This window comes from Podarcis tiliguerta (genome assembly GCF_965153285.1).
Source record: "Podarcis tiliguerta genome assembly, chromosome: Z".
Classification (NCBI taxonomy): domain Eukaryota; kingdom Metazoa; phylum Chordata; class Lepidosauria; order Squamata; family Lacertidae; genus Podarcis; species Podarcis tiliguerta.
The window spans coordinates 13,638,663-13,659,827 of NC_139553.1; the positions used below are offsets into that span (position 1 = coordinate 13,638,663).

At 47.1% G+C, this 21,165-nt stretch overlaps 2 protein-coding genes across 21 annotated transcripts in view; both read left to right on the plus strand.

Annotated features, from left to right (window-relative positions):
- The window catches only part of LOC310669594 (uncharacterized protein), a 570,356-nt gene that overhangs the window by 350,895 nt on the left and 198,296 nt on the right, over nucleotides 1-21,165 (plus strand). The window contains exon 3 of the mRNA XM_083423962.1: nucleotides 5,756-5,854. The gene's annotated coding sequence lies outside the window, so the exon portion shown is untranslated. The remainder of the gene's footprint in view (nucleotides 1-5,755; nucleotides 5,855-21,165) is intronic.
- The window catches only part of PRRC2B (proline rich coiled-coil 2B), a gene marked incomplete at its 3' end in the record, with an annotated part of 67,803 nt that overhangs the window by 12,436 nt on the left and 34,202 nt on the right, over nucleotides 1-21,165 (plus strand). For 19 of the 20 annotated variants that reach the window (XR_014507176.1, XM_083423306.1, XM_083423313.1 and 16 more), the window contains exons 2-15: nucleotides 3,920-4,087; nucleotides 6,916-7,093; nucleotides 8,782-8,884; nucleotides 9,074-9,146; nucleotides 9,440-9,583; nucleotides 11,817-12,058; nucleotides 12,142-12,263; nucleotides 13,214-13,347; nucleotides 14,105-14,195; nucleotides 15,778-15,970; nucleotides 17,175-17,487; nucleotides 17,783-17,973; nucleotides 18,830-19,031; nucleotides 20,167-20,392. Coding sequence is in view for 19 of the 20 variants with exons in the window: in XM_083423306.1 (XP_083279432.1) it covers nucleotides 3,973-4,087; nucleotides 6,916-7,093; nucleotides 8,782-8,884; nucleotides 9,074-9,146; nucleotides 9,440-9,583; nucleotides 11,817-12,058; nucleotides 12,142-12,263; nucleotides 13,214-13,347; nucleotides 14,105-14,195; nucleotides 15,778-15,970; nucleotides 17,175-17,487; nucleotides 17,783-17,973; nucleotides 18,830-19,031; nucleotides 20,167-20,392 (2,327 nt within the window). The remainder of the gene's footprint in view (nucleotides 1-3,919; nucleotides 4,088-6,915; nucleotides 7,094-8,781; nucleotides 8,885-9,073; nucleotides 9,147-9,439; nucleotides 9,584-11,816; nucleotides 12,059-12,141; nucleotides 12,264-13,213; nucleotides 13,348-14,104; nucleotides 14,196-15,777; nucleotides 15,971-17,174; nucleotides 17,488-17,782; nucleotides 17,974-18,829; nucleotides 19,032-20,166; nucleotides 20,393-21,165) is intronic. The other variant, XM_083423310.1, reaches the window with a different exon arrangement.

Sequence of the window (21,165 nt, forward strand, 5' to 3'; positions counted from 1 at the left end):
AGGTGGGGCTGAGCAACAAGCAGCCCCTTCCTCTGCAGCTTGCCTAAGAATTCCACTGGCAAAATAACCATTTCTAGGTTTGCACTGTTTAGAGCAGGGGTTTGCAGAACTCCCAACTCCCATCCCTAAACGTTGGCCACGCTGGCTCGGGCTGGTGGCAGGTGGAGCCAAAGCAATGTCTTGAGGGCAACATATCCCCCTTCCCTTCCCTTGTCACAGTGTAGTGGCCGACCCAAGTATTTAAACACTGGTTTATCCCCCAGCCATGTGTAAAAGGGTGGGAGTGTGAGACTGGGGTGGGAGGCAAGCACCCACTTGGTAGTTTTCCTTCTTCTGCCCTTCTCTACACACCCTCTCCTAACCAGTGCCCTACCAACAGCTTTCTAGTACTATTTATTTATTTACTTATTTTATTGCATTTTTCTCACTTTCCTCCAAGGAGCTTAATGTGGTACACAAGGTTCTCCCCCCCCCCCCATTTAATCCCCACAAAAACCCTGTGAGGTACATTATAGGTTTAGAGGTAGTTATTGGCCCAGAGTCACACCCAGTGAGCTTCATGGCCCTGAAGGGGGCAGGCAGTCATTGGTCAGCCCTCTTTTTTGCCTGTGCACCTTTTGTGCTTTAAATTTCACCACCTTCCTTCTTTACATGTGACTGGGGCTGGGCCACTTTTGGAAAGGCATGAGGGGATCCAGCCCAAGCAGCTCTCGAGAAACCTTTTTGATGGTAACACAAACAATCCTTCCTTGAGATGTGACAGTTGTTTATTCCTTCCTCTGTCATTGTTCCGATGCGAACTGGGATTGCGAGAAAGGGTGGTTGCTAGGGCTTCTCGTTGGCATCTCCAGACTGTGATCTGTTTCGCTGGCTTTTCTTGAAGGATTACAACCTGCCCTCTCCTTTTTTCTTCTTCTTCTCCATCCTCTGTTAACCACCTGACATCTGCTACTGCAAATGTTCCCCTTCCTGCAAGGATCTGGGGAATTGTGTTGTCAATGGGAGTGCGCAGAGTGTGCAGGTTGATGAGTCACTGTTTTCCTGTTGTATATACATACATGCAATCGCTTTGATTCAGTTAAATTGCCAAGCGCAGGCCAGTCGCTATTGAGCCTTCCTCATATCTCTGTTGCTGCCAAGGCCACAGCGATCCAGACCTAACGAGTAGCACTAACTTATTATGCAGAAAAGACTGAACTGATATTGCCACAACAGGAAAAGCAACTGCAAATATGTAGATGATTCGGGTCTTTATTTGCATTAATGCTGTTTTGCTGATTAAAATCTGGGGAGCATGCCAGGTCTTCGTGTGCTTGGGGACTTGTGATGGGTTCATCATCACCCTTCGCCTCGCTCTGGTCAGAGTGGGGGAACTCCAGGCCCAGGGGCTGGAAGTGGCCCTCCAGACCTCTCTGTCCTGCCCTCATAATTTCCCCCAGCCGCACCTCTCACCAGCCCTGCTTTGCACCTCCCTTGAGTGTTTTTGCTTGGCTGCAAAGAGTCTCCTTAAACTCTGAAATTGCCACTTGCTTGCCTGGATGGGGGATAGAGAGGGGTTTGTGAGTGTATGCAGAAACTAGCCTACTGTAGAAACGTGAATTTTAAATTTGTTGCTCTACCTACTTTTGCATCTGGCCCACCCGCAGGTGCCATTTGGCCACCACTTCTCTCTCTTTCTCTCTTTCCCTCCCTTCCCCCCACAACACACACACACACACACACACACACACACACACACACAGCAGTCCTTATGAAGTCCCAGTGGCCCTAGAGCCATAGCAAAGCAACTTAATAAACCTGGGAAACAAACACAAACAACCTCAGTGGACTCATTTTCTAACACGGAAGGGTTGTTTAAAGAGAACCCACAGGACAAGTTATCCTCATGAAATCTTGGCTGTTTTAAATAAAGCAGTAGGCTTTATTTATGGAGGAATTAACATAAAGTGCCCATTTCTTGTGGGTGTGGAATGTTGGTCCAAAATGTTCTACATCCTGGGACCAAAGGAAAGTATGGACGACACCCCCCCCCCCGGACTCTGGAGAGCAGCAGTTGTTGTTAACAGCTGACTACATACAATTCTGCTGCTACTCCCTTCCTGTTTGGTCTATTTGTTTTGAACAGGTTATACCTCTCAATTCCTATATTCCAGTCATGAGTCTCATCCCACCAGGTTTCAGTAATGTCTGTCATTCAGTAATGCCTGCCATCCTGTATTAAGAACTCCAGTTCATCTTGTTTGTTTCCCATACTCTGTGCATTTTGTAGAGACAACTGAAACCATGAGTTGTTCCCTGCGGCTGCTTTTTCCTGTAGTTTTTTGCCCTTTAGCAGGAGCACCACCTCAGTTTCCTGTGCATCAATGAAACTACCATATATACTCAAGTATAAGCCTATTTGTATGTATGTGATGTTTTAATGTAGGTGTTGTTGTTCTTAATATCGGAGTTTTGGAGTATGTTGTCAGCAGTTTGCTGAAGACACACAGCTGTATTTCTCTTTTACATCTGTAGCTGCGTCAGTGGATGTACTGGACTGTTATCTTGCCTTGGTAATGGACTGGATGAGAGCCAAAAAACTGAAGCTCAATCCAGATAAGACTGGGGGTTGCTTAGAATGTGGGGGTTGCTTAGAATGGATGGATGGGAGGTTGCCTGCTCCTGATGGGGTTGCACCCCCTCTGAAGTAGCGGGGGTGGGGGGTATGTACCTAGGGGGTACTTCTGGATCTTTTGCTTTTGATTGAGGCTTAGGTGGCCTCAGTGGTGTGGAGTGCCTTCCATCGGCTTCAGCTAGTGGTCCAGCTGAGCCCCTATCTTGACAGGGATAGCCTAACTTCTGTTGTCTGCTCTGGTAGCCTCTAGGTTAGATTACTGCAAGGGTCAGCAAACATTTTCAGCAGGGGACCGGTCCACTGTCCCTCAGACCTTATGGGGGGCCGGACTATATTTTTTTTTGGGGGGGGGGATGAAAGACTTCCTATGCCCCACAAATAACCCAGAGATGCATTTTAAATAAAAGGACACATTCTACTCATGTAAAAACACGCTGATTCCTGGACCGTCCGTGGGCCGGATTTAGAAGGTGGTTGAGCCAGATCCGGCCCCCGGGCCTTAGTTTGCTTACCCATGGATTACTGCAATGTGTAATGAGTAGGGCTGCCTCTGAAGTTTTGGAATCTTGAGCGGTCAGGATGCTCACTGGGGTTAGGCGGTTTGAGCACAGGATTGCACCAATCCTGGCACAGCTGCACTGGCTGCCAATTAGTTTCCAGGCTCAATTCAAAGTGCTGGTTTTGACCTATAAAGCCTTAAACGGCTCAGGACCACAATACAGTACCTCAAGGACTGCCTCTCCCCACATGAACCGACCCAGACCCTGCACCCATCGTCTGATGCCCTTCTTTATGTGTCCCCTCCATGAGAAGCCTGGAAGGTGACAGAATGAGAACAGGAATGCTTGTGGAATGCTCTCCCCAGGGAGGCCCACTTTGTGCCTTCATTGCACATCTTTAGGTGCAAGGCAAAAACATTTCTTTATCTCTGAGCCTCTGGGTGATTAACATTATATGGCCTTTTAAATCTGTTTGTGGGAGGGGAATATTGGTTTGTTTTTTGTTTTATTATGTATTTTCATTCTTTATGTTGTGAACTTCCCCGCAATCTTTGAATGAAGGGTGCTGTACAAATTAAACATAAAGAATAATAGCAATATATGACTATGAGTATTTTTCTTAAAATATTGTAAATTGCTTTGAGGTGCTATGACAAAAAAACTATTAACACATTTAATAAATAATAACAATAATAACAAAAGCAGGTCAATAAGATGCTTAGAATGCAGATTGATATTGTCCTTTATGTAAAAATGTGGTGTGTGTTTTTTTACTGTACTGCTTTTCTCCTCCCCCGCACCTCAGGCAGATCGGGAGCGGCGCAGAGAAATTTCTTTACTAGATGACATTTCATCGCAATGTCCGATCGTTTGGGGCAACTTACCAAGGGAAAGGATGGGAAAAGCAAGTACTCCACTCTCAGCCTGTTTGATAAGTATAAAGGAAAGTCAGTAGAAGCTATCAGGACCACAGGTAAGCAAGGAAGGGGGAGTGAACTTGGAGGGAACTATGGGCTAGAGGCTTTGGATTCATGGACAGTCTTCTGTGCAATAACAGTTGCCTTGCAAATAAGCTCACATAAGTTACTAGCCTGGTAGGAGGAAGGTTCAAGGCTCAGTGGCAAAGCATCAGCTTTGCATGCCAAAGGTCTTAGATTCATCCTCTGGCATCTGAACACATTCTTGCTGCTGTAGTAGCATCACTGACGGAGGAAGAGGCGTGCAGAAGAACTCACTGTCTCAAATCCTGGAGGACGTCAACCGATCAGTGCAGATAACAGTGACCTGGGTAATAGGGCTTTGTGGAAGGGCATTTGTGCTTCTGTTTGTGCGCCCAAGGCCAGTGCTTGTAGCTATGGAAGCAAGTGAGGGATGACTTGAAACAGTTTAATCCCTCCAAGGTCTGGGAGACTGTTCTTTTAGAAAGATCAGTCTATAAACTGAGCATCTCTAGAGGTCAAAGCAGGAATAATTTCCTTTCTATTTGATATGATTTTATTGAGTACGCTTATAATATGAAACATAGCCAGTCACCTAAGCTGCATTTAAATGGATCTGGCTGATTCAGTCGAATAATTGCACTAGTGGGCGAGTTTGCAGGAGTCATCATTCCTCCCACCCTTTCAAAAATAAGGGATAACTTAAGTTGATTCTCGAGTATTATATTTTATGTGTCTTTTTTTATACCTCCCTAACCTGTCTTTAAAAATAATAAAAAAAATACTTTTCAAGTTTATACATTTCACTAATTTTATACATTTCACTAATTTTGCAATCATTTTGACATTTCAAAACTTGACTTCCTTCCCCCTCTTTCTGCGGTTCCTTAAATTTATTTTTTAATATCTTCTGCATATCCAAATTAACTTTATTTGCTCATTTATTCATTTTCTTTAAATATATACTCTTATGAAACTGCAGGTTATTACAATAATCCTGCCAGTGTTTTTATCTGTTTACAATTTATCTGTAAAAAGTCAATAAACCATTTCCATTCTTTTATAAAAGGTTTGTTATCTTGATTTCTTATTTTCCAGTAAGTTTTGCCATTTCTGCATATTCCATAAATTTTTGTATCCATTCTTCCTTTGCTGGGACGACTTTTTTCCATTTTGGGGCAAGTAACATTCTTGCTGCTGTAGTAGCATCACTGACGGAGGAAGAGGCATGCGGGGGAGCACATTGCCACCAGCAGTGTGATCCCGGCGGGGTGCCATTGCGGCTGCCCCCCCCGTGCGCCACGCCCCTATGGGCAGCACACCATGCCCCCAAGACATGCGCACGCCCCTACGGGCAGAGCGCCATGGCCCCAAGACACACGCCATGTCCCTACAGGCGGTGCGCCATGCCCCTGTGGGTGGCATCCCCCCACAAGGTGCGCATCATGTCACGCCACAAAGACGTGCCATGCTCCCTGTGGGCGGAGCGCCACACCCCCAGGACGTGCGCCATCCCCGCCCTGCCTGCTGTCCGCCCCCCCCGGTGCCGGAGCATGAAGCGCCGCCACTGAGTAGCATACATGAATAAGTTTCTATACAGTTTAGATAGTTCTTTCCCTATAATTCTCAAAAGAAAAGCTTCTGGTTGTGTTTTTTTACAAAGCTTATTTTAAACATCCTTTTCATTATATATCATTCCCCAGTAAGCTTTAACCTTACTACAAGACCACCACATATGATAAAAAGAACCTTCTTTCTCTTTACATTTTCAACACGTATTTGATTTAGATTTATACATTTTTGCCAGTTTACTCAGTGTTATATACCATCGATCCCCAACCTCTGTCCTGGTAGTGTCTTCAGTTTTGTTCTTTTTAACTAATCTGCCCAGTGTGTTACTGGAAATATAAGCTTTATATTTATATGTGCAGGTTTTTTTGTTGTTGTTAAAATCTTTATGGATGCTGTACATATGTTTAGCATTTGGTTGGAAAGTGTGCTAATTCTTGTGGTTTATTAACACCCAATCTCTCCCCCCCTTTTTTTCTTTTGAACAACTCACTGCTCATTTATCTGAGTCCCAAACAACTTAGGACTCCAATACCTAAAAGACTGTGTCCTTCCCTACCCACCTTATTAGGTGCTGAGATTGGCAGAGAGAGCCCTCTTGGTACTTCTGCCTCCCTCAGAAGTTCAGGGCTGGGGGTGGCCTGGGAGAGGACCTTCTCTGAGGCTGCCCCTAGGCTGTGGAACTCTCTCCCCACGGAGGCACCTTCGCCATAGAGTTTCCTTTTAATGCTGAAGTCTCATCTTTTGATGGGTGTATATTTTTAGGCTGCACCTTGTTTCTGTGATTGCAAGTTGTCTTTAAACTGTTTTTAATGTTTGAAAGGGACGCGGGTGGCGCTGTGGTCTAAACCACAGAGCCTAGCGCTTGCTGATCAGAAGGTCTGCAGTTTGAATCCCTGTGATGGGGTGAGCTCCCGTTGCTCGGTCCCTGCTCCTGCCAACCTAGCAGTTTGAAAGCACATCAAAGTGCAAGTAGATAAATAGGTACCACTCCAGCGGGAAGGTAAACAGCATTTCCGTGCGCTGCTCTGGTTTTGCCAGAAGCGGCTTAGTCATGCTGGACACATGACCCGGAAAAACTGTCTGCGGACAAACGCCGGCTCCCTCAGCCAGTAAAGCGAGATGAGCGCCGCAACCCCAAAGTCGTTTGTGACTGGTCAGGGGTCCCTTTACTTTTTTAATGTTGCGTTTTAATTGTTGCAACCTATGCTGGGACCTTAGTGTGAAGGGCTGATGGTTATATTTGGTAATGATAGTGATAATAATAAAAATTAAAATAGCTCTCCCTCTCCAGTTATTCCTAGACATGGCTTACAGAGTCTTGGGAAAGTTGCTGCTGCCCGGCGCATGCCACCTCCTGCCAATTTGCCAAGTTTGAAGTCTGAGAACAAAGGAAACGACCCTAATATCATCATCGTACCCAAGGACGGCACAGGATGGGCAAACAAGCAGGACCCGCCAGACCAAAAGAGGTAGGAAGAGGAGGAGGAGGATCAGCACCCTCAACCCCTGGTCCTTTGCTCGCAGGAGGCAGTGCCTTCTGCATTCAGCTTGAGTTCTCCGAGTATTTTTATTATTTTATTTATTTTATTTCTAGACCACCCTTCATTTGAGAATTACAAGGTGGTTTACAGTATAAAAACACAAACATAAAGTAATAACAAAGCAACAACCCCCCCCCCAGTGAACAGCCTGGCTGCTGAATTCTGCACCAGCTCAAGTTTCTAAACCGTCTTTAGAGGCAACCCTACATATAACTTGTTGCAGTAATCTAACCTTAGAGGTCACCAGAGCATAGGTAACGGACGTTAAAGTACACCTGCTGAAATAAATAGAGCTAAGTTGCATCCATTAATGGGTCTGCCCTGAGTATAACCAGCATTGAGTTGTATCCAATGTTACGCCTGATTCACACCATACATTTAAAGCACAACAATACCACTTTAAAAAGCCATGACTTCCCTACCAGAGGATTTTTGGAATGGAGCAGATAAACCATCTATCCCTAATCGCAAGGAACCCGTGGAATATTGGCTCCATTGGCTTTGTTTCAAGCAAACCACAGCTAATGCTGAGTCCGTTGCTTGGCAACAGTGTGGTCAGCTGCTGTTAATTAAAAACAGGAGCAATATTTTTCCAAACCACTTTTTTTGCGGCTGCACTAGAAGATGATGGGGGTGAGGGTATGCATGCCCAAGACTGGCCTAGACTTTTTCCTTTCACACTGGACAGTGGCTCCAGCTTCTGGGGATAGGGAAGGGTGATAGGAGCTTGCTGAGATGCTCAGGCTGCTGCGTGGTGCAGGTGTCCAAGCAGCTCCCAGACTTTGAGCTGTGAATGGAGGACCACCACAGAACTGCCAGGTCAGTTCCAACTCTCTGCTGAAACTTCCAAGCTGTGGAAAAGGCTGGAGTCTCATCATGCTTGCTAAACTGCTGCAGCGCAGATCAGATTAGAAGAATGTTTGCAACAGCCACTAGCCATAGCAATAAAATAAGATGTACTGAAGATAGAAGTAAAAACTTAGCTATACAAAATACATTTTGGAGGTTTACATCAATAATCAAATAATAGACTGCAGTGCACAAATTTATTTTATTTGTAGAAAATATTTATATACTGCCGCATCATAAAAATACATCACAGCGATTTACAGCAATATAAAACAGTACAGTAAAACCAATTAAAAAAGTAGAAACCAAAAATCTTTTTAAGAAAAACATACTTCAATAGACTATTGTGACGGATATACTCTTAATTGCCTGTATAGGCCTGACGGAATACAAATGTTTTCAGCAGGCACTTAAAAGTTGGCACAGCCAGTCCCAGCTGAATCTCAGTTGGCAGCCTGTTCCACAGGACTGGGGCAATGACACTAAAAGCTCAATTTCTCATGGTCATCAAATGAGCCTCACCAACTCAGGGAATGGCCAGAGATGCTCTTGCAGGCTATCTTGGTGATTGATCTGGGATATAAGGGCTCAGGCTGTCTCTGTGGGTATCCTGGACCAAGTTGTTCAGGGCTTGGTTGCAGTGTAGAGGACTTAGGCTGCAGTTGTGGCTTGGTGGCAGATGTCCGTTGAGCTGGTCTTGATTTTGGGGCTTGGCCCACATAGCATGTGCAGTGTTTTAACTCTCCCCTGTTCTTGCCTTCCACCAGTTCCAGTGCCACGGCCGCACAGCCGCAGGAGTTGCTGCCGCAGCAGGATTTGCAGAAATCTGTCTCCAGTTTACAGAAGCTGACGCAGTCAATCAGTCAGGAGGTGAGAGAATCATATTGGTTTTTCATGCCCCATGCGCATTCCATCTTTGATTGAAAAGTGCTGCTTTCCTTGTCTGCTCAGCTCTTTTGGACATGGGTTGCCAGTCTGCCCATTCATATTAAGTCCCGAAGCTGTCAGGTCCTGATCCAGCTGGACTCTGCTTCATTCTCTTTTTGTCTTCTTCCACAGAGTACAAATTCAGTGCCAGGTGGACCAAAGTCATGGGCACAGCTGAATGGAAAGCCAGCCGGACCAGAAGGTGGTAAGTATAGGCAACCCCTGGTTTGCGCAGAGGTTGTGTTCTGGGTCATTGCACGTGTTGGTGGGGCGCACATAAGACCACCCCCTTCTGGGGCCGAAAAAGGTATGTTTGTCTGTGGTCACATGTGCCTTGAAAGCACGTGAAACGGAAGTTGCCGTAACATATAGGCCGTTGTGCACATTTTGTTCTTCTGGTTTTGTCTCTCCAGCTAAGAAGGAGGGATAGTTTTTGAAGCATGGAGCCCCAGCCTCTCTGCCTGATCACCTTGTTCCTCTTTTCTCCTTCCTCATCAGGTTCAAGGGCCTCAAGCCGACAGTTATCCTTCTCTCCCGAGGAGTTTCCAACGCTGAAAGCAGCTGGCAAGCAGGACAAGGCTGGCAAAGAAAAGGGCGTCTTAGATCCGTCGTATGGGCCCGGACCAAGCCTCCGCCCCCAGAGTACGTAAACAGTAGGAGCCAGAGTCCTCCTCTCACTGTAGCAGACTCATTTCCTGGCCTCAGATGTACACACAGATGTTCAAACACCTCAGTGGCACAATATAATGCCCCATCTGCACTATTTATTAAGCAGTATCCTACCACTTTAAACAACCATGGCTTTCCCCCCAATGATTCTGGGAGCTGTAGTTTGTTAAATTTTAAGAGCTGTTAGGAGGCCCTTTCATAATAAAACTGCAATTCTTATAGTTACCTGGGAAGAGGGATTGATTACTAAGCCTCTCTGGTATTTTTAGCTTTGTGTGGGAATAGGGGTCTCCCAACAACGCACAGCAATCTTAACAATCCACACTTCCCAAGATGCTTTGGGGGAAGCCATGAGTGTTTGAAGTGTTATGATGCTCCTTTAAATGTATAGCACGGATAGGGCCTAAATTGCTCCTGAAGGTGGTACTTAGCACTTGCAAGATTGAATGGAATATTCACAGTAAATTGATTTAAATGCTGGAAATGCACATTTTTCTCCATAGTTGGTGGGAATGCCCATTCATAACTAATCATTGGAGGCAGATAGTATAGGCTGTAACTCTAATGTAATAGGAACCACTCTTGAGACTCAGCCCAGTATTGATTCTGTTTTAATATAATCGGGGATGAAATGGTTACAAACCTGTAATCACAAGAATACATCTTGTTGGTAGCTGCCAACCCAGCGTGAACCCAGAAACAGAAGTGTCAGCAAGCTCCAAAAAGGAAAGGCATTTGTTCATAAGATATATGGAATCAGACAGAAATGGATAAGTTAATCAAACTAGTTCAAACGAGAGAAGGAAGGTTTCAGATTGTTGATTTTGCAGAGAGGTGGAAATTTGTTGAGTCCAGGGACACAAGATAGGGAAATGTAAGATGGAAAAGACAACACTAGGAACATGGGCCTGGTGGGTGGCCTAGAGGACAGCCGGTTTGTTTTGGTGTTTTCTCCCTGTCCTTGTCTCTTACAAGGGTACTGTGAACACTTGGCACCTCCAGCTCCCCCTTCTCCACTTGGAGACAAGGGTGAAAGGTGGAACCTGTTGGCCATAGTGATGTTTGTGATTTACTGTATTGTGCACAGCTGTGATTGGCCAGCAGAGTAAATGGACAGCAAATACTCCAGGGAGTCTCTGAATTATATAGGAAGTTTATGAATAGGGTTAGGGCTGGGGTGGGGAGGGGGGGGAGACCTAGGACTGTTGGACTAATGCTATGGATTATGGTACAGAAAAAATGCTTCTGGTAGGGCTCTGCCCCACCTTGCCCTGCTGACCAGCTTCCCTTGATAGGAACCTTTGAAAAACTCAGCTGTGTGTTCAGACAGTGGTGTATTTTGCTAGTTCTGAAGCAGAGTTCTAGTTTATTTGCCATTTTCACAAAGTGGAACTCCCAAGAGTTGACATTTCCCATTAATAAAGCAGCCAACATTCTGAATTCAATATGTCATATCTCCACCGTACTCGCTGCAAGATTCAAGGCTTTCATATACATTCATATAAGGCAGAGGTGGGGACCCTGCAGCCCTCCTGATACTGTTGGACTCCAGTTCCCATCAGCCCCTCAGTGGCCAGGGATGATGAGAATTATAGTCAATAACATCTGGAGTTCCATTGGCTCCCCATCTCTGATATAAGGGCCCATAGCTGCTGTTTTCCAGTATTAAGCAGCCTTTCCCAAACTGATTCCCTCCAGATGTTTTAGACTATATGTCCACATCAAACCTGACTCTTGGCCATGTTGACTGGGTCTTGGCAGTTGCAGTCTAAAATGTCTAGAGGGCCTCAGGCTGGCAAACACTGCCTTAATGTTTCAAATGGTACCTGTGGATTGAGTTAAGAGCATGGGAGCTGATAAGTAGTAACAATACAGCCATTTCATTTTCAAAACAAACAAACTGTTCTTTATATTTCCTAGTAGCAGCAGCAGCAGCTGTAGCCAGACAAAAACATTCCTCTTTAAAATTCACATCCAAAGCCCTTTTAAAATGTGTTAGGGAGGGGGGCTATCAGGTTCTCTTTGTTTTTATTTTGATTATGTATTTTGTGTTTTTATATTGTGATTTTATCCTGTGAACTGCCCTGAGACCTGCGGGTATAGGGCAGTATACAAAATATTATAATAATAATAATAATAATAATAATAATAATAATAATAATAATAATGATGTTCATCTTAGAACTGTGGTTTCCCCTCCACACAGATGTCACGAGTTGGAGGGAGGGCGGTGGCAGAAACATAACCCCTGCTGCATCTTTGACCGCCTCCCTGGCTGAGCTGGGCTGCAAGACCTCCAGCGCAGGAGACGGAGCCCCCTCCTCAGCAAACGCCAGTGACCTTAAGGAGCCCTCTCTCCGCTCTACTCAGCCGATCCGCAAGGGGGCTTCACAGTTCACGGCCAATGCCTACCAACCCCCAACTTACCATGACATGCTACCAGCTTTCGTGAGTCTTCTCCTTCTTGTTTTGTCTTTTGACACTTGTGTTTTGAACTTTTGAGTTTTGAACTCTTATTCATTTCTTTCCAGATGTGCTCAAACCAACCATCCGAGACTCCTGGGCCGGTGGACCGCGGGTCCTTCCCCCTCCCACAGTTTCGCCTGGAGCCCCGTGTCCCTTTCAGACAATATCAGACCAACGACCAAGATGGGTAAGGCTGTTGCTAGTTAGACAGCTACGATGGCTGTGTTCTGTTTCCAAGACCAGTAGTGCTGGAGACCACAGGAAGGGAGAGTGCTCTTTTGCTTGAGTCCTGCTTGCCTGTTTCCCGCAGGAATATGGCTGGCCACTGTGAGAAGAGGATGCTGGACTGGATGGGCCAGGGCCCTGATCCGGCAAGGCTTTTCTTAAGTTCTTTAAAGGCAAGGAGCATTATCAGAACAACTGGCTCATCTGTCACAGCTGCTGAGCCTTTGTAGTGCTGGTCGCGACTGGTGAGAGTTATAGTCCAAGATAGCTGTGTTGGTCAAGACTGATGGGAGTATTAGTCCACAAATGACTGGGCTAGTCAGGGCTGAGGGGTGTCGTAGTCCAAGATGGTCATGCTGGCCAGGACTGATAGGAGTTGGAGTATTCCAGGTTGGCCAAGAAAAGAGACACTACGTACTTCTCTCTGGTTAAAAACAGGCCTGGGGAGGTGTGTGGGGGGGAGGTATTGAATGACAACCATGGCAGGGGGAAGGGGGTTTAACCCTGCTGCTCACATCCCATTTGTGCATTTTGTTTCGTTTGTACATCACTCTGCGATCCCATGTGATGAAGGGGGGTTATAATGATGATGGGTGATGATGGCAATGATATCTTCCAAGGCTAATGGCACGGGGTGGGTGCTATTTACGTCTCGGAAATGCCGTAGGCTGAAGCGTTCCTACGACTGGAAGATACCATTGGTGAATTGCTCGTGTCTCGGCTTGTTTGGCCTTGAGACCTGTCCAGGAAGTAGCAGGTGCAGCTGACTGCTGAGTGCGCAAGCACATCGTGGCCACCTTGTTTGCTGCACCAGCCCTCGCTGCTTGCTTTAGTCGGCTCACCCTGTCCCTTTGTTGGCTGTGCACGCTTCCTTAGCAGGCACACAATGTCTTTCTGCCTTGCTCTCCACAGAAAAGAAAACCGGCTTGGGGTCTTGCGCCCTTCCCGGCCGCAAGGGGAGCGGGTTCCCCGGCCCACTATCATCAACGCAGAGAACCTGAAGGGGCTGGATGAACTTGATAATGATGCAGACGATGGATGGGCAGGTAAAAGGCCCACTTGCGTGAGTTTGGGCTCTGTGGCCAGGCTGCAGTGTTCAATTTCTGGGTCCCATCCCCCCCCTTCCTTTGGTGGCTCACATGGGTCCCTTCTCCCTCTGCCCACTCATGATTATAGTAAAACAAAAATAAAGAAACCCAAAGCATTGCATTGATGGAAGGTGCTGACGTCTTTCTCTAGGGCCAAACCGGTAGGGTAGTTCACTATTTTTGTTTGTTTATTTGAAAGCATATCTAAACAGCTTAATATTTTAACAGTCCCTAGGCAGTACATGCTATGTGCAGCGGGAGGGAATCCAGGGGCCATGCTGATATTTTTTGTTATTACCATTAACCGCCTTATAAATTGCCAGCTCAAGGCAATTTACGCATAAGGTAATTAAGTTAAAAATATAGAAATGAAAAATACATTTAAAACAAGACCTAAACCCCTAATCAGCGAACATTTGTAGTAAATACCCTTTTATCCAGCTGGGAAAAAATGTCGATAGAAAAATGCCTTCAGCTCTTTCTGCGAAGTAGAGATGGTGGGCGCCTGTTGTATATTGAGATGAATGCTGTTCCACAGAACATGGACACCACACTAAAAGCTCTGCTCCTCTTGAGTTACTGTAGAGCTGGTTTCTGAGATCTTTGGCCTTTTGTGTCCTGTTGGTTTTGAGTGACAGGCCCAGCCAGACATAGGATGTGCAGATAACTTCAGGGAAGTGAGCTAACCACCCTCCATCTCTTGTTGCTGTTGCAGGGATCCATGACGAAGTGGATTACTCTGAGAAACTGAAGTTCAGCGAAGATGAAGAAGAGGAGGAGACTCATAAGGACGGGAGGCCAAAATGGTAAGAGCAGTGGTGGGACAGGGAATCCGCAGCTTAGCGGGCCTCCTTCAAGCAACACACAGAGAGGTTGCTGTGCCCATGAATGCGGGTGAGAGAGGCAGAAGGTAGTGAGGCCTGCTTTGCACACAGAGCAGGAGGAGGGAATATTTTTCAGCCGCAGCGCCATGCTCTCATTTGTCTTATCTAGTCTGACATCCTTTTCTCATGGTTGCGAACCAGATGCCTGTGAGGAAAACTGCAAGCAGGACCTGAGCACAAGAGCCCTCTCCTCTTCTATAGTTTCCCAACTGATTTTCAAAAATCTGATTAGTGCCTCTGACCATGGAGACAGAGCAGAGCCATCGCAGCTGTTGATAGCCTTCTCTTCCATGAATTTGTCCAGTCTTGTTTTAAAGCCATCCTAATTGGTGGCCAACACTGCCTCCTGCAGGAGCAAGTTCTGTAGTTCAACTGTGTGCTCTGCGAAGGTCTTTCTTTTATCTGTCCTGATTCTTCCAACATTCAGCTTCATTGGGTGCCTCCGAGTTCCATTGTTACGAGAGAGGAAGAAAAGTTTTTCTCCACCCACTTTCTTCAGGCCATGCAAAATTTAATGAACTTCAATCATGTCATCTCTTCTTTGACTTTTCTCTAAACTCTACAAAGTCCCAAGCACTGCAGCCTTTCCTTATGTGCAGTTCTCTGGGGGCTGCATGCCAGGGGTGCATGTGACCATATGAAAAAGTGGACAGAGCAATGGACGTGACTCTCACCTTTCTAGGCTAGGTTGCTTTGCAGAGGTGTCTGTACACATATACACTGCCCCCCATCTTTCCAACCAGGTAAGCAAGCCACATTATCACAGTTGCAGGACGTTCTATCTAGGCAGAAGCAGTGAAAGGCAGAGCAGTTGAGGGATATGAATGGATGGGGAACAGGAGTGTGTGGCATTGGGAGAGTCCCAAGGGCTTGAGGTACCCCCACCCCGATGCAGAAGCCCTCCGCTCCTGTCCTCAACAACTGCAGTTGATAGGAACATAGGAAGCTGCCTTTGAACAGGTATAAGGCAGAAATGCTCAGTCCAGTTCCATATTATCTGCACTGACTGGCAGCAACTCTAGGGTTTGAGGCTGGAGCCTCTCTCAGCCTTATTTGGAGAAGCCAGGGATTGAACCTGGGGCCTCCTGCAGACAAAGCACATGCCCTGCTACTGAGCTACAGCCTTTCTTGGCTAAAAACAGGAAGGTCAGAAAAAGGGTCCATCTAGCTTCATATTGTCTATGCTCACTGGCAGCAGCTCTCTAGGTTTTTTAGACAAGGGACCCCCCTAGCCCTGCCTAAAGAAGCTGGGGGCTGAACCTAGCACCTTCTGCAATCAAAGCAGATGCTGTGCCCCATTGTACTTTGCCTTTCTCTTCAGTGGCAGATTTGGAGAAGATTTTCCACTTCTCTTTAGCTCCTGATGAGCCTCTGTATGGCTTGATGGGGTGTGTATGTGTGTGGCATAGATAGATATAATGTGTGTGAGAGAGAGAGAGAGCAAGAGAGAGAGCTTGAAGTCCAGTTGGTGCTGTTTTAACATCCAATGTGTCTTAATTGACAGGAACACCTGGGACCCCAGAAGGCAGCGGCAGCTCTCCATGAGCTCAGCAGACAGCACAGAGGCCAGGCACCCCCCGGAAGAAGCAAAGAGCTGGGGCGACTTGGCTGGCCTGTCTCGGCCAATCCGTAAAGGACCAGATAACCTGCCTCCCTCAGGGAAAGTGAATGGCTGGGCTCCCCTTTCAGACTATCAGGTATGGTGGGCTTGCTCAGCATGGTGGCTTGCTATTAACTGCTATGTTAGTGTGCCATGTTAGTGGCTGCTATGAAGGAGATGGGAAAGGGCTTTTGCATATAGTGTTAAAAACCTTTTCCTGTACTGTTCTACTGTGAGGTGTGCATTTCCAGGCTGCTTGAGTGTTTCCCCATATTAAAAGCAATCGGAATACATTCCTGCATTCATTCATTCACTTTTGACTGAACATTTTTATTGACACTATTGCAATGTTATGTTTTTGTTCTTTTAATTTTCCCCCCTTGTTCTTTCCCCCCCATTTTTGCTACACAAATTCAATATAGAAAGTAGAAATGCAAAAATGATTAAATATGAACAGAAAAAAGAATATTCAGCATATATAAATAAGTTACACAACCTACTTATTTATCTATTGCTCATTTCACTGCACATTCAGATGTGCACATGTATGAACATACTATCACATACGTGGGTTGCTATTACTTCTTTATGCTCTATGCCACAGTATTATGCTTGTATGTTACACTAGAGGCTGGGCCCCTGCTTGCTCTGCTCACCAACCCCCTTGCTACTCCTTCCACATTAACCCCCTAGAGTTTCCCATTCCTGCTCCATGTAACTACTGAACCCACTTTTCACTCTTCTGCTTTGCAATCCTACTTCGCACCCCTGTTTTCACCCCACATCCATGCCTCCTCCCACTCCCTTTTTTGCAACTCTCCCCGCACACAAACCACCTTCATGGTGACCTATGTCTTCCTCCTCCCACACTTTGCAGCTACTGAGCACCCTTTTTGTCTTCCGCCTTGTTAGGAAGCCACCTGCCTTCTCTTCCACAGCCCCTTTTGCATTTCTGCATTCCCTCCCTCACTGCCATGCTGTGCAACTTGCCTTCTCTTTTGCTCCCCTACCTCACCCTGACTTCATGCAAATTCAGGCACTACAGATTCTCCAGTGGGGGTTGTGGGACGCAACCTTTCATTTTTATGCATATAGGAAGGTACAGAAACGTGGTGTATAGATACCTGAATAAATAAACATAAGAGAAGGGAGCACATTTCCCAGCTTTGCAGATTTCTCCTGCTTGGCGCGGAGATGTTGGTACATATTTTCCCTCTCCTTGGTGTGAGTGCCTTTGAACTGTGGTTCACCACTGTAAGGACCTTCTTGTTCTTCACCCCCCCCCCCACCTCCTGTGCTAGAAACCTTCGCTGGGGGGCCTCCGGCAGCAGTCTTCTGAGGACAAGGAGGAGAAACTCCCCCTGCGGCAGAAGTTTGTCCACTCTGAGATGTCTGAGGCTGTCGAGCGGGCCCGGAGGCGGCGGGAGGAGGAGGAGCGACGAGCGCGGGAGGAGCGCCTGGCCGCTTGTGCTGCCAAGTTGAAGGAGCTGGATCAGAAGTGCAAGCTGGCACAGAAAGCTGGAGACAGCCACAAGCACGTGGAGAACGAAGAGCCCAGGCCTGCCACCTTGGAGATGGCCAGCCCGCCGGAGAACAGCCATGCCGCCCGGAGAGGTAGGGCTGCACTGGCTGGATTCATGGGAGGCCAAAGGAGCTATCATACACTGAAGCAGACCATGGGTCCCTCTGGCTTAGTATTACCTACACTGGTTGGCAACAGCTCTCCAGGGTTTGAGAAAGAAAATGTTCCCCAGCCTTACCTAGAGATACCGGGAATTCAACCAAGGGCCCTCTGTGTGCAAAACAGATGCCCTGCTTTTGGGGGCGAGGGGAGGGCATCTGGGCCAGCCGAGAGGTGCCTCGCCTGGAGCATCTTTGTTAAGAAGACTTTTTTCCCCTCTCTCCTTAGCAAACCCTGAGTTTCATACCCAGGAAACTTCTTCCCCTCCTGCTTACCTAGAGGAGGAAACTCTGGCCACGTCAGCAGCACACCGGAGCAGCAGTGAGGAGGAGCTCCGAGAAGCCGTGTCCCCCGCACAGGAATTCAGCAAGTACCCGAAACTGCTTCCCCCACGGTTCCAACGGCAGCAGCAACAGCATGTAAGAACCTCCACTGCGCCAAACACGCTGTTCATCTTGGAGGGGTGTGTCTATGCGCCACGGGGGAGAACTCCCTTTCACGTTATGTTGGCCACAGCCGCACTGTATATTTTAAGCATTGTGGTACCTCTTCACCAGTCATGGCCTCCCCCAAATAATCCTGTGGCTGGCTAAGGGGTGCTGACAGTTGTTAGGAGACCACCTCCCTGTTCCTCTCCCAGAAGCGCCTGGGATGGAGAGCTTGACCACTCTGGAAATCGTATCCCTCTGAGGGGAGCAGGGTTATCCTAACTACTCTCACAACCCTTAAGAGTCATGGCTTCACCCAGAGAATCCCGGGAACTGTAATTTAATGGTGCTGAGAATTGTTAGGAGCACCCCTTTTCCCCCTCACAGAACTACCACTCCCAGAGTTCCCTGGGAAGAGGGACTGATTGTTAAACCACTCTGGGAACTGTAGCTCTGGAATAAGTTCTAACAACAAACTACAGTTTCTTGAGGGAAGCCGTGAATGTTTAAAGTGCTTGGGAGTATGGGTGGATTATTAAACTACTCTGGCACCTTCTGCATGCAAAACCCTGGCCATCGCCTAAAAATAGAATAAGAGTTCAGTCCTCATAGAGCCAGACCATTGGTCCATCTAGGTCAGTATTGTCAATACTGACTGGCAGTGCCTCTCCAGGATTTCAGGCAAGGAGAATTTCCACCAACTGGAGATGCCATTGGGGGCTGAACCTGATTTAACCCAGAGGCGTAGAATTATGGGAATAGGGAGTCCAACAATGTGGTTTCTATTCAGGGGCTATGCAGGCACCTGCACTCCATACCCATTTAGTTTTTTTTCCTCCCTCTTAAGGACCAGCTGTACAAAATGCAGAGCTGGCCGCAGTCCCAGGTCTATCCTCCCTCCTCCCACCCTCAGCGGACCTTCTATCCACCACATCCACAGATGCTGGGCTTCGACCCCCGTTGGATGATGATGCCTTCCTACATGGACCCTCGCATGGTCCAGGGGCACCCCCCGGTGGATTTCTACCCCTCAGCCCTCCATCCTTCAGGTAATGTTTCCTTAAAAGGAAGAAAACACCAGTGCTTAGTTAAATTGCATCAAATCATAGCTTGTGCTAACCAGGAGTTAGAATGCAACCATGGTTTAGCTTTCATACAGGCAAACCATGGCTTAGAGCTGATTGCCTGCTTTCATTTTCCTCTTGCTCTCTGTACACCCCATTTTTTATATCTCTTTGTAAGCCATGGTGATGAGCTGATAATCCATGTGAGCAAAGGCTGGTGCACTGATGTCATTGTAAGGGTCAGGTGATAGACAGGTAGGCAGCCCCACTCACTTGTCAAACCGGACCCTGCAGGATATGGGGGTGGGGGTGGGAGATAAGGTTTAAGCCTTCCAGCTAAATCCAGTTCCCCACTAAAGACTTAAAGGTAAGGGTCGTTGAGAAATCTTTAATGTTTTGTAAAACACAGGGTCCAATAGAACAGAACCCAAGAAGTCTCTAGATCTCTAAAGTATGTTCCACAACATATATGGAAACAAATGAAAACATTTCCAGAGATCATCCCAAAGACACATCTAGTCCGGCATCCTGTTCTCACAGTGGCCAACCAGAGGCCCCCAAGGGAAGCTCACAAGCAGGAATGGGAGCGCAACCTGTAATTCCCAGCAGTTCCCAGTATTCAGGGGCACACTGCTTCTGACACTGGATGTAGCAGGTAGCCATCATGGCTAGTAACCACCAATAGCCTTATTTGTCTAATCTTCTTTTAAAGCCATCCAAACTAGTGGCTGTCACTGCTGTAATAGTTTTTGGTTTGGTTTGTTCATTTGTTTTCCAAATTGCAGTTAATTATTCAAAGGTTGCTAGCCTTCATGTCTTCCCCAGGGAAAGAGTTAGAGGGCGCCTACGGACTGGGGATTACATCAGGGGTGAGATGAGCACAGGATGCTATCTTAGACTGAGTCAGATCATTCATGCACGTAGCACACTGACCAACAGTCACTCTCAGACATTTGGGGGGGGGGAGGGTCGTATATGTGCATCTATCTCTCCAAGCCCTACACACAGAAGCTGGGGGTTGATCTTGGGGCCTCCTGGGTGCCTCTATCTCAGAACCCAGTTTGGGCTCCCAAGCTTTCCATTGCCTCCTCTCCTTATCTCTCCTTCTGTCCCAAAACAGGGGCCATGAAGCCGGCGGTCCAGCAGGATTCCCTGACCAATAGCAGCTGCCTGTCGAAGGAGCAGAACAGCCAGCCCTCCATGCAGCAGGAGAGGAAGCCTGTGTCCGGGGAGACCCCTCCACCAGTGTGGGGTCAGGAGAGCTACACTCCCTCTCAGAGCAAAGGCTGCCCCATTTCCCGCCCGAAACAGACCGAAGGCATGGCCAGCGAAGGACTGCACGCCAGGTGAGGGGGAAACCTGCCCAGGTGCTCTCATCATGAGGACACTCAGGCCCCTGGCTCGGTATTGTTTGAACTGACAATGCAGCTGTTCTTCTGGGTTGCAGACGATGATCTCTCCTAGCTCTGCTTGGAGATGCCATTGAACCTGGGACCTTTTGCATGTAAAGTTCCGCCACTGAGTTACAGCCCTTCTCCTAAAACCTACGATACTCCCTTATCCCGAGTCAGATCCATTGGTCCACCTAACTCAGCACTGTCTGCACTGATTAGCATGCTGGGGACTGAACTTGGGATTGTTTGTAAGTCATTGGCACGGTGGCAGTGCTCCTGTTGTAAACCACCTTGCTTGGATCAGGCCACAACCTTCCCAAAGCAATGATATTCCAGACTTTTCAAACTGCCTGAGGAAAGGGAAATGTTTCTATCCAGCACTGAGAAATTATGAGGAGGAGTCTGTAGGGACGTTTATATTTCTGAATTCTGAATAATCCGATTTTTTAATTAAAAAAATAAGCTGTTTCGCTAAACTGCCTCTGGATTTGAGTCCTCGACCACCTTCCTATGCCACAGCCCTCCCTTGCGCTATGTGCTCTGCCAGTAATTGGGCACTCCACTTTTGCGAAGTGCCCAGTGCGTAGAGGGCAAGAAGAAAAGCAAAAAATACAGCATATTAATGGTAGAATTGTAGAATTGGAAGGGAGACTCCAAGGGTCATCTGGCCAGACCCCCTGAAATCATAAGCATTCATTGCAGTGAGTGAGAGTGGCAGGTGATGG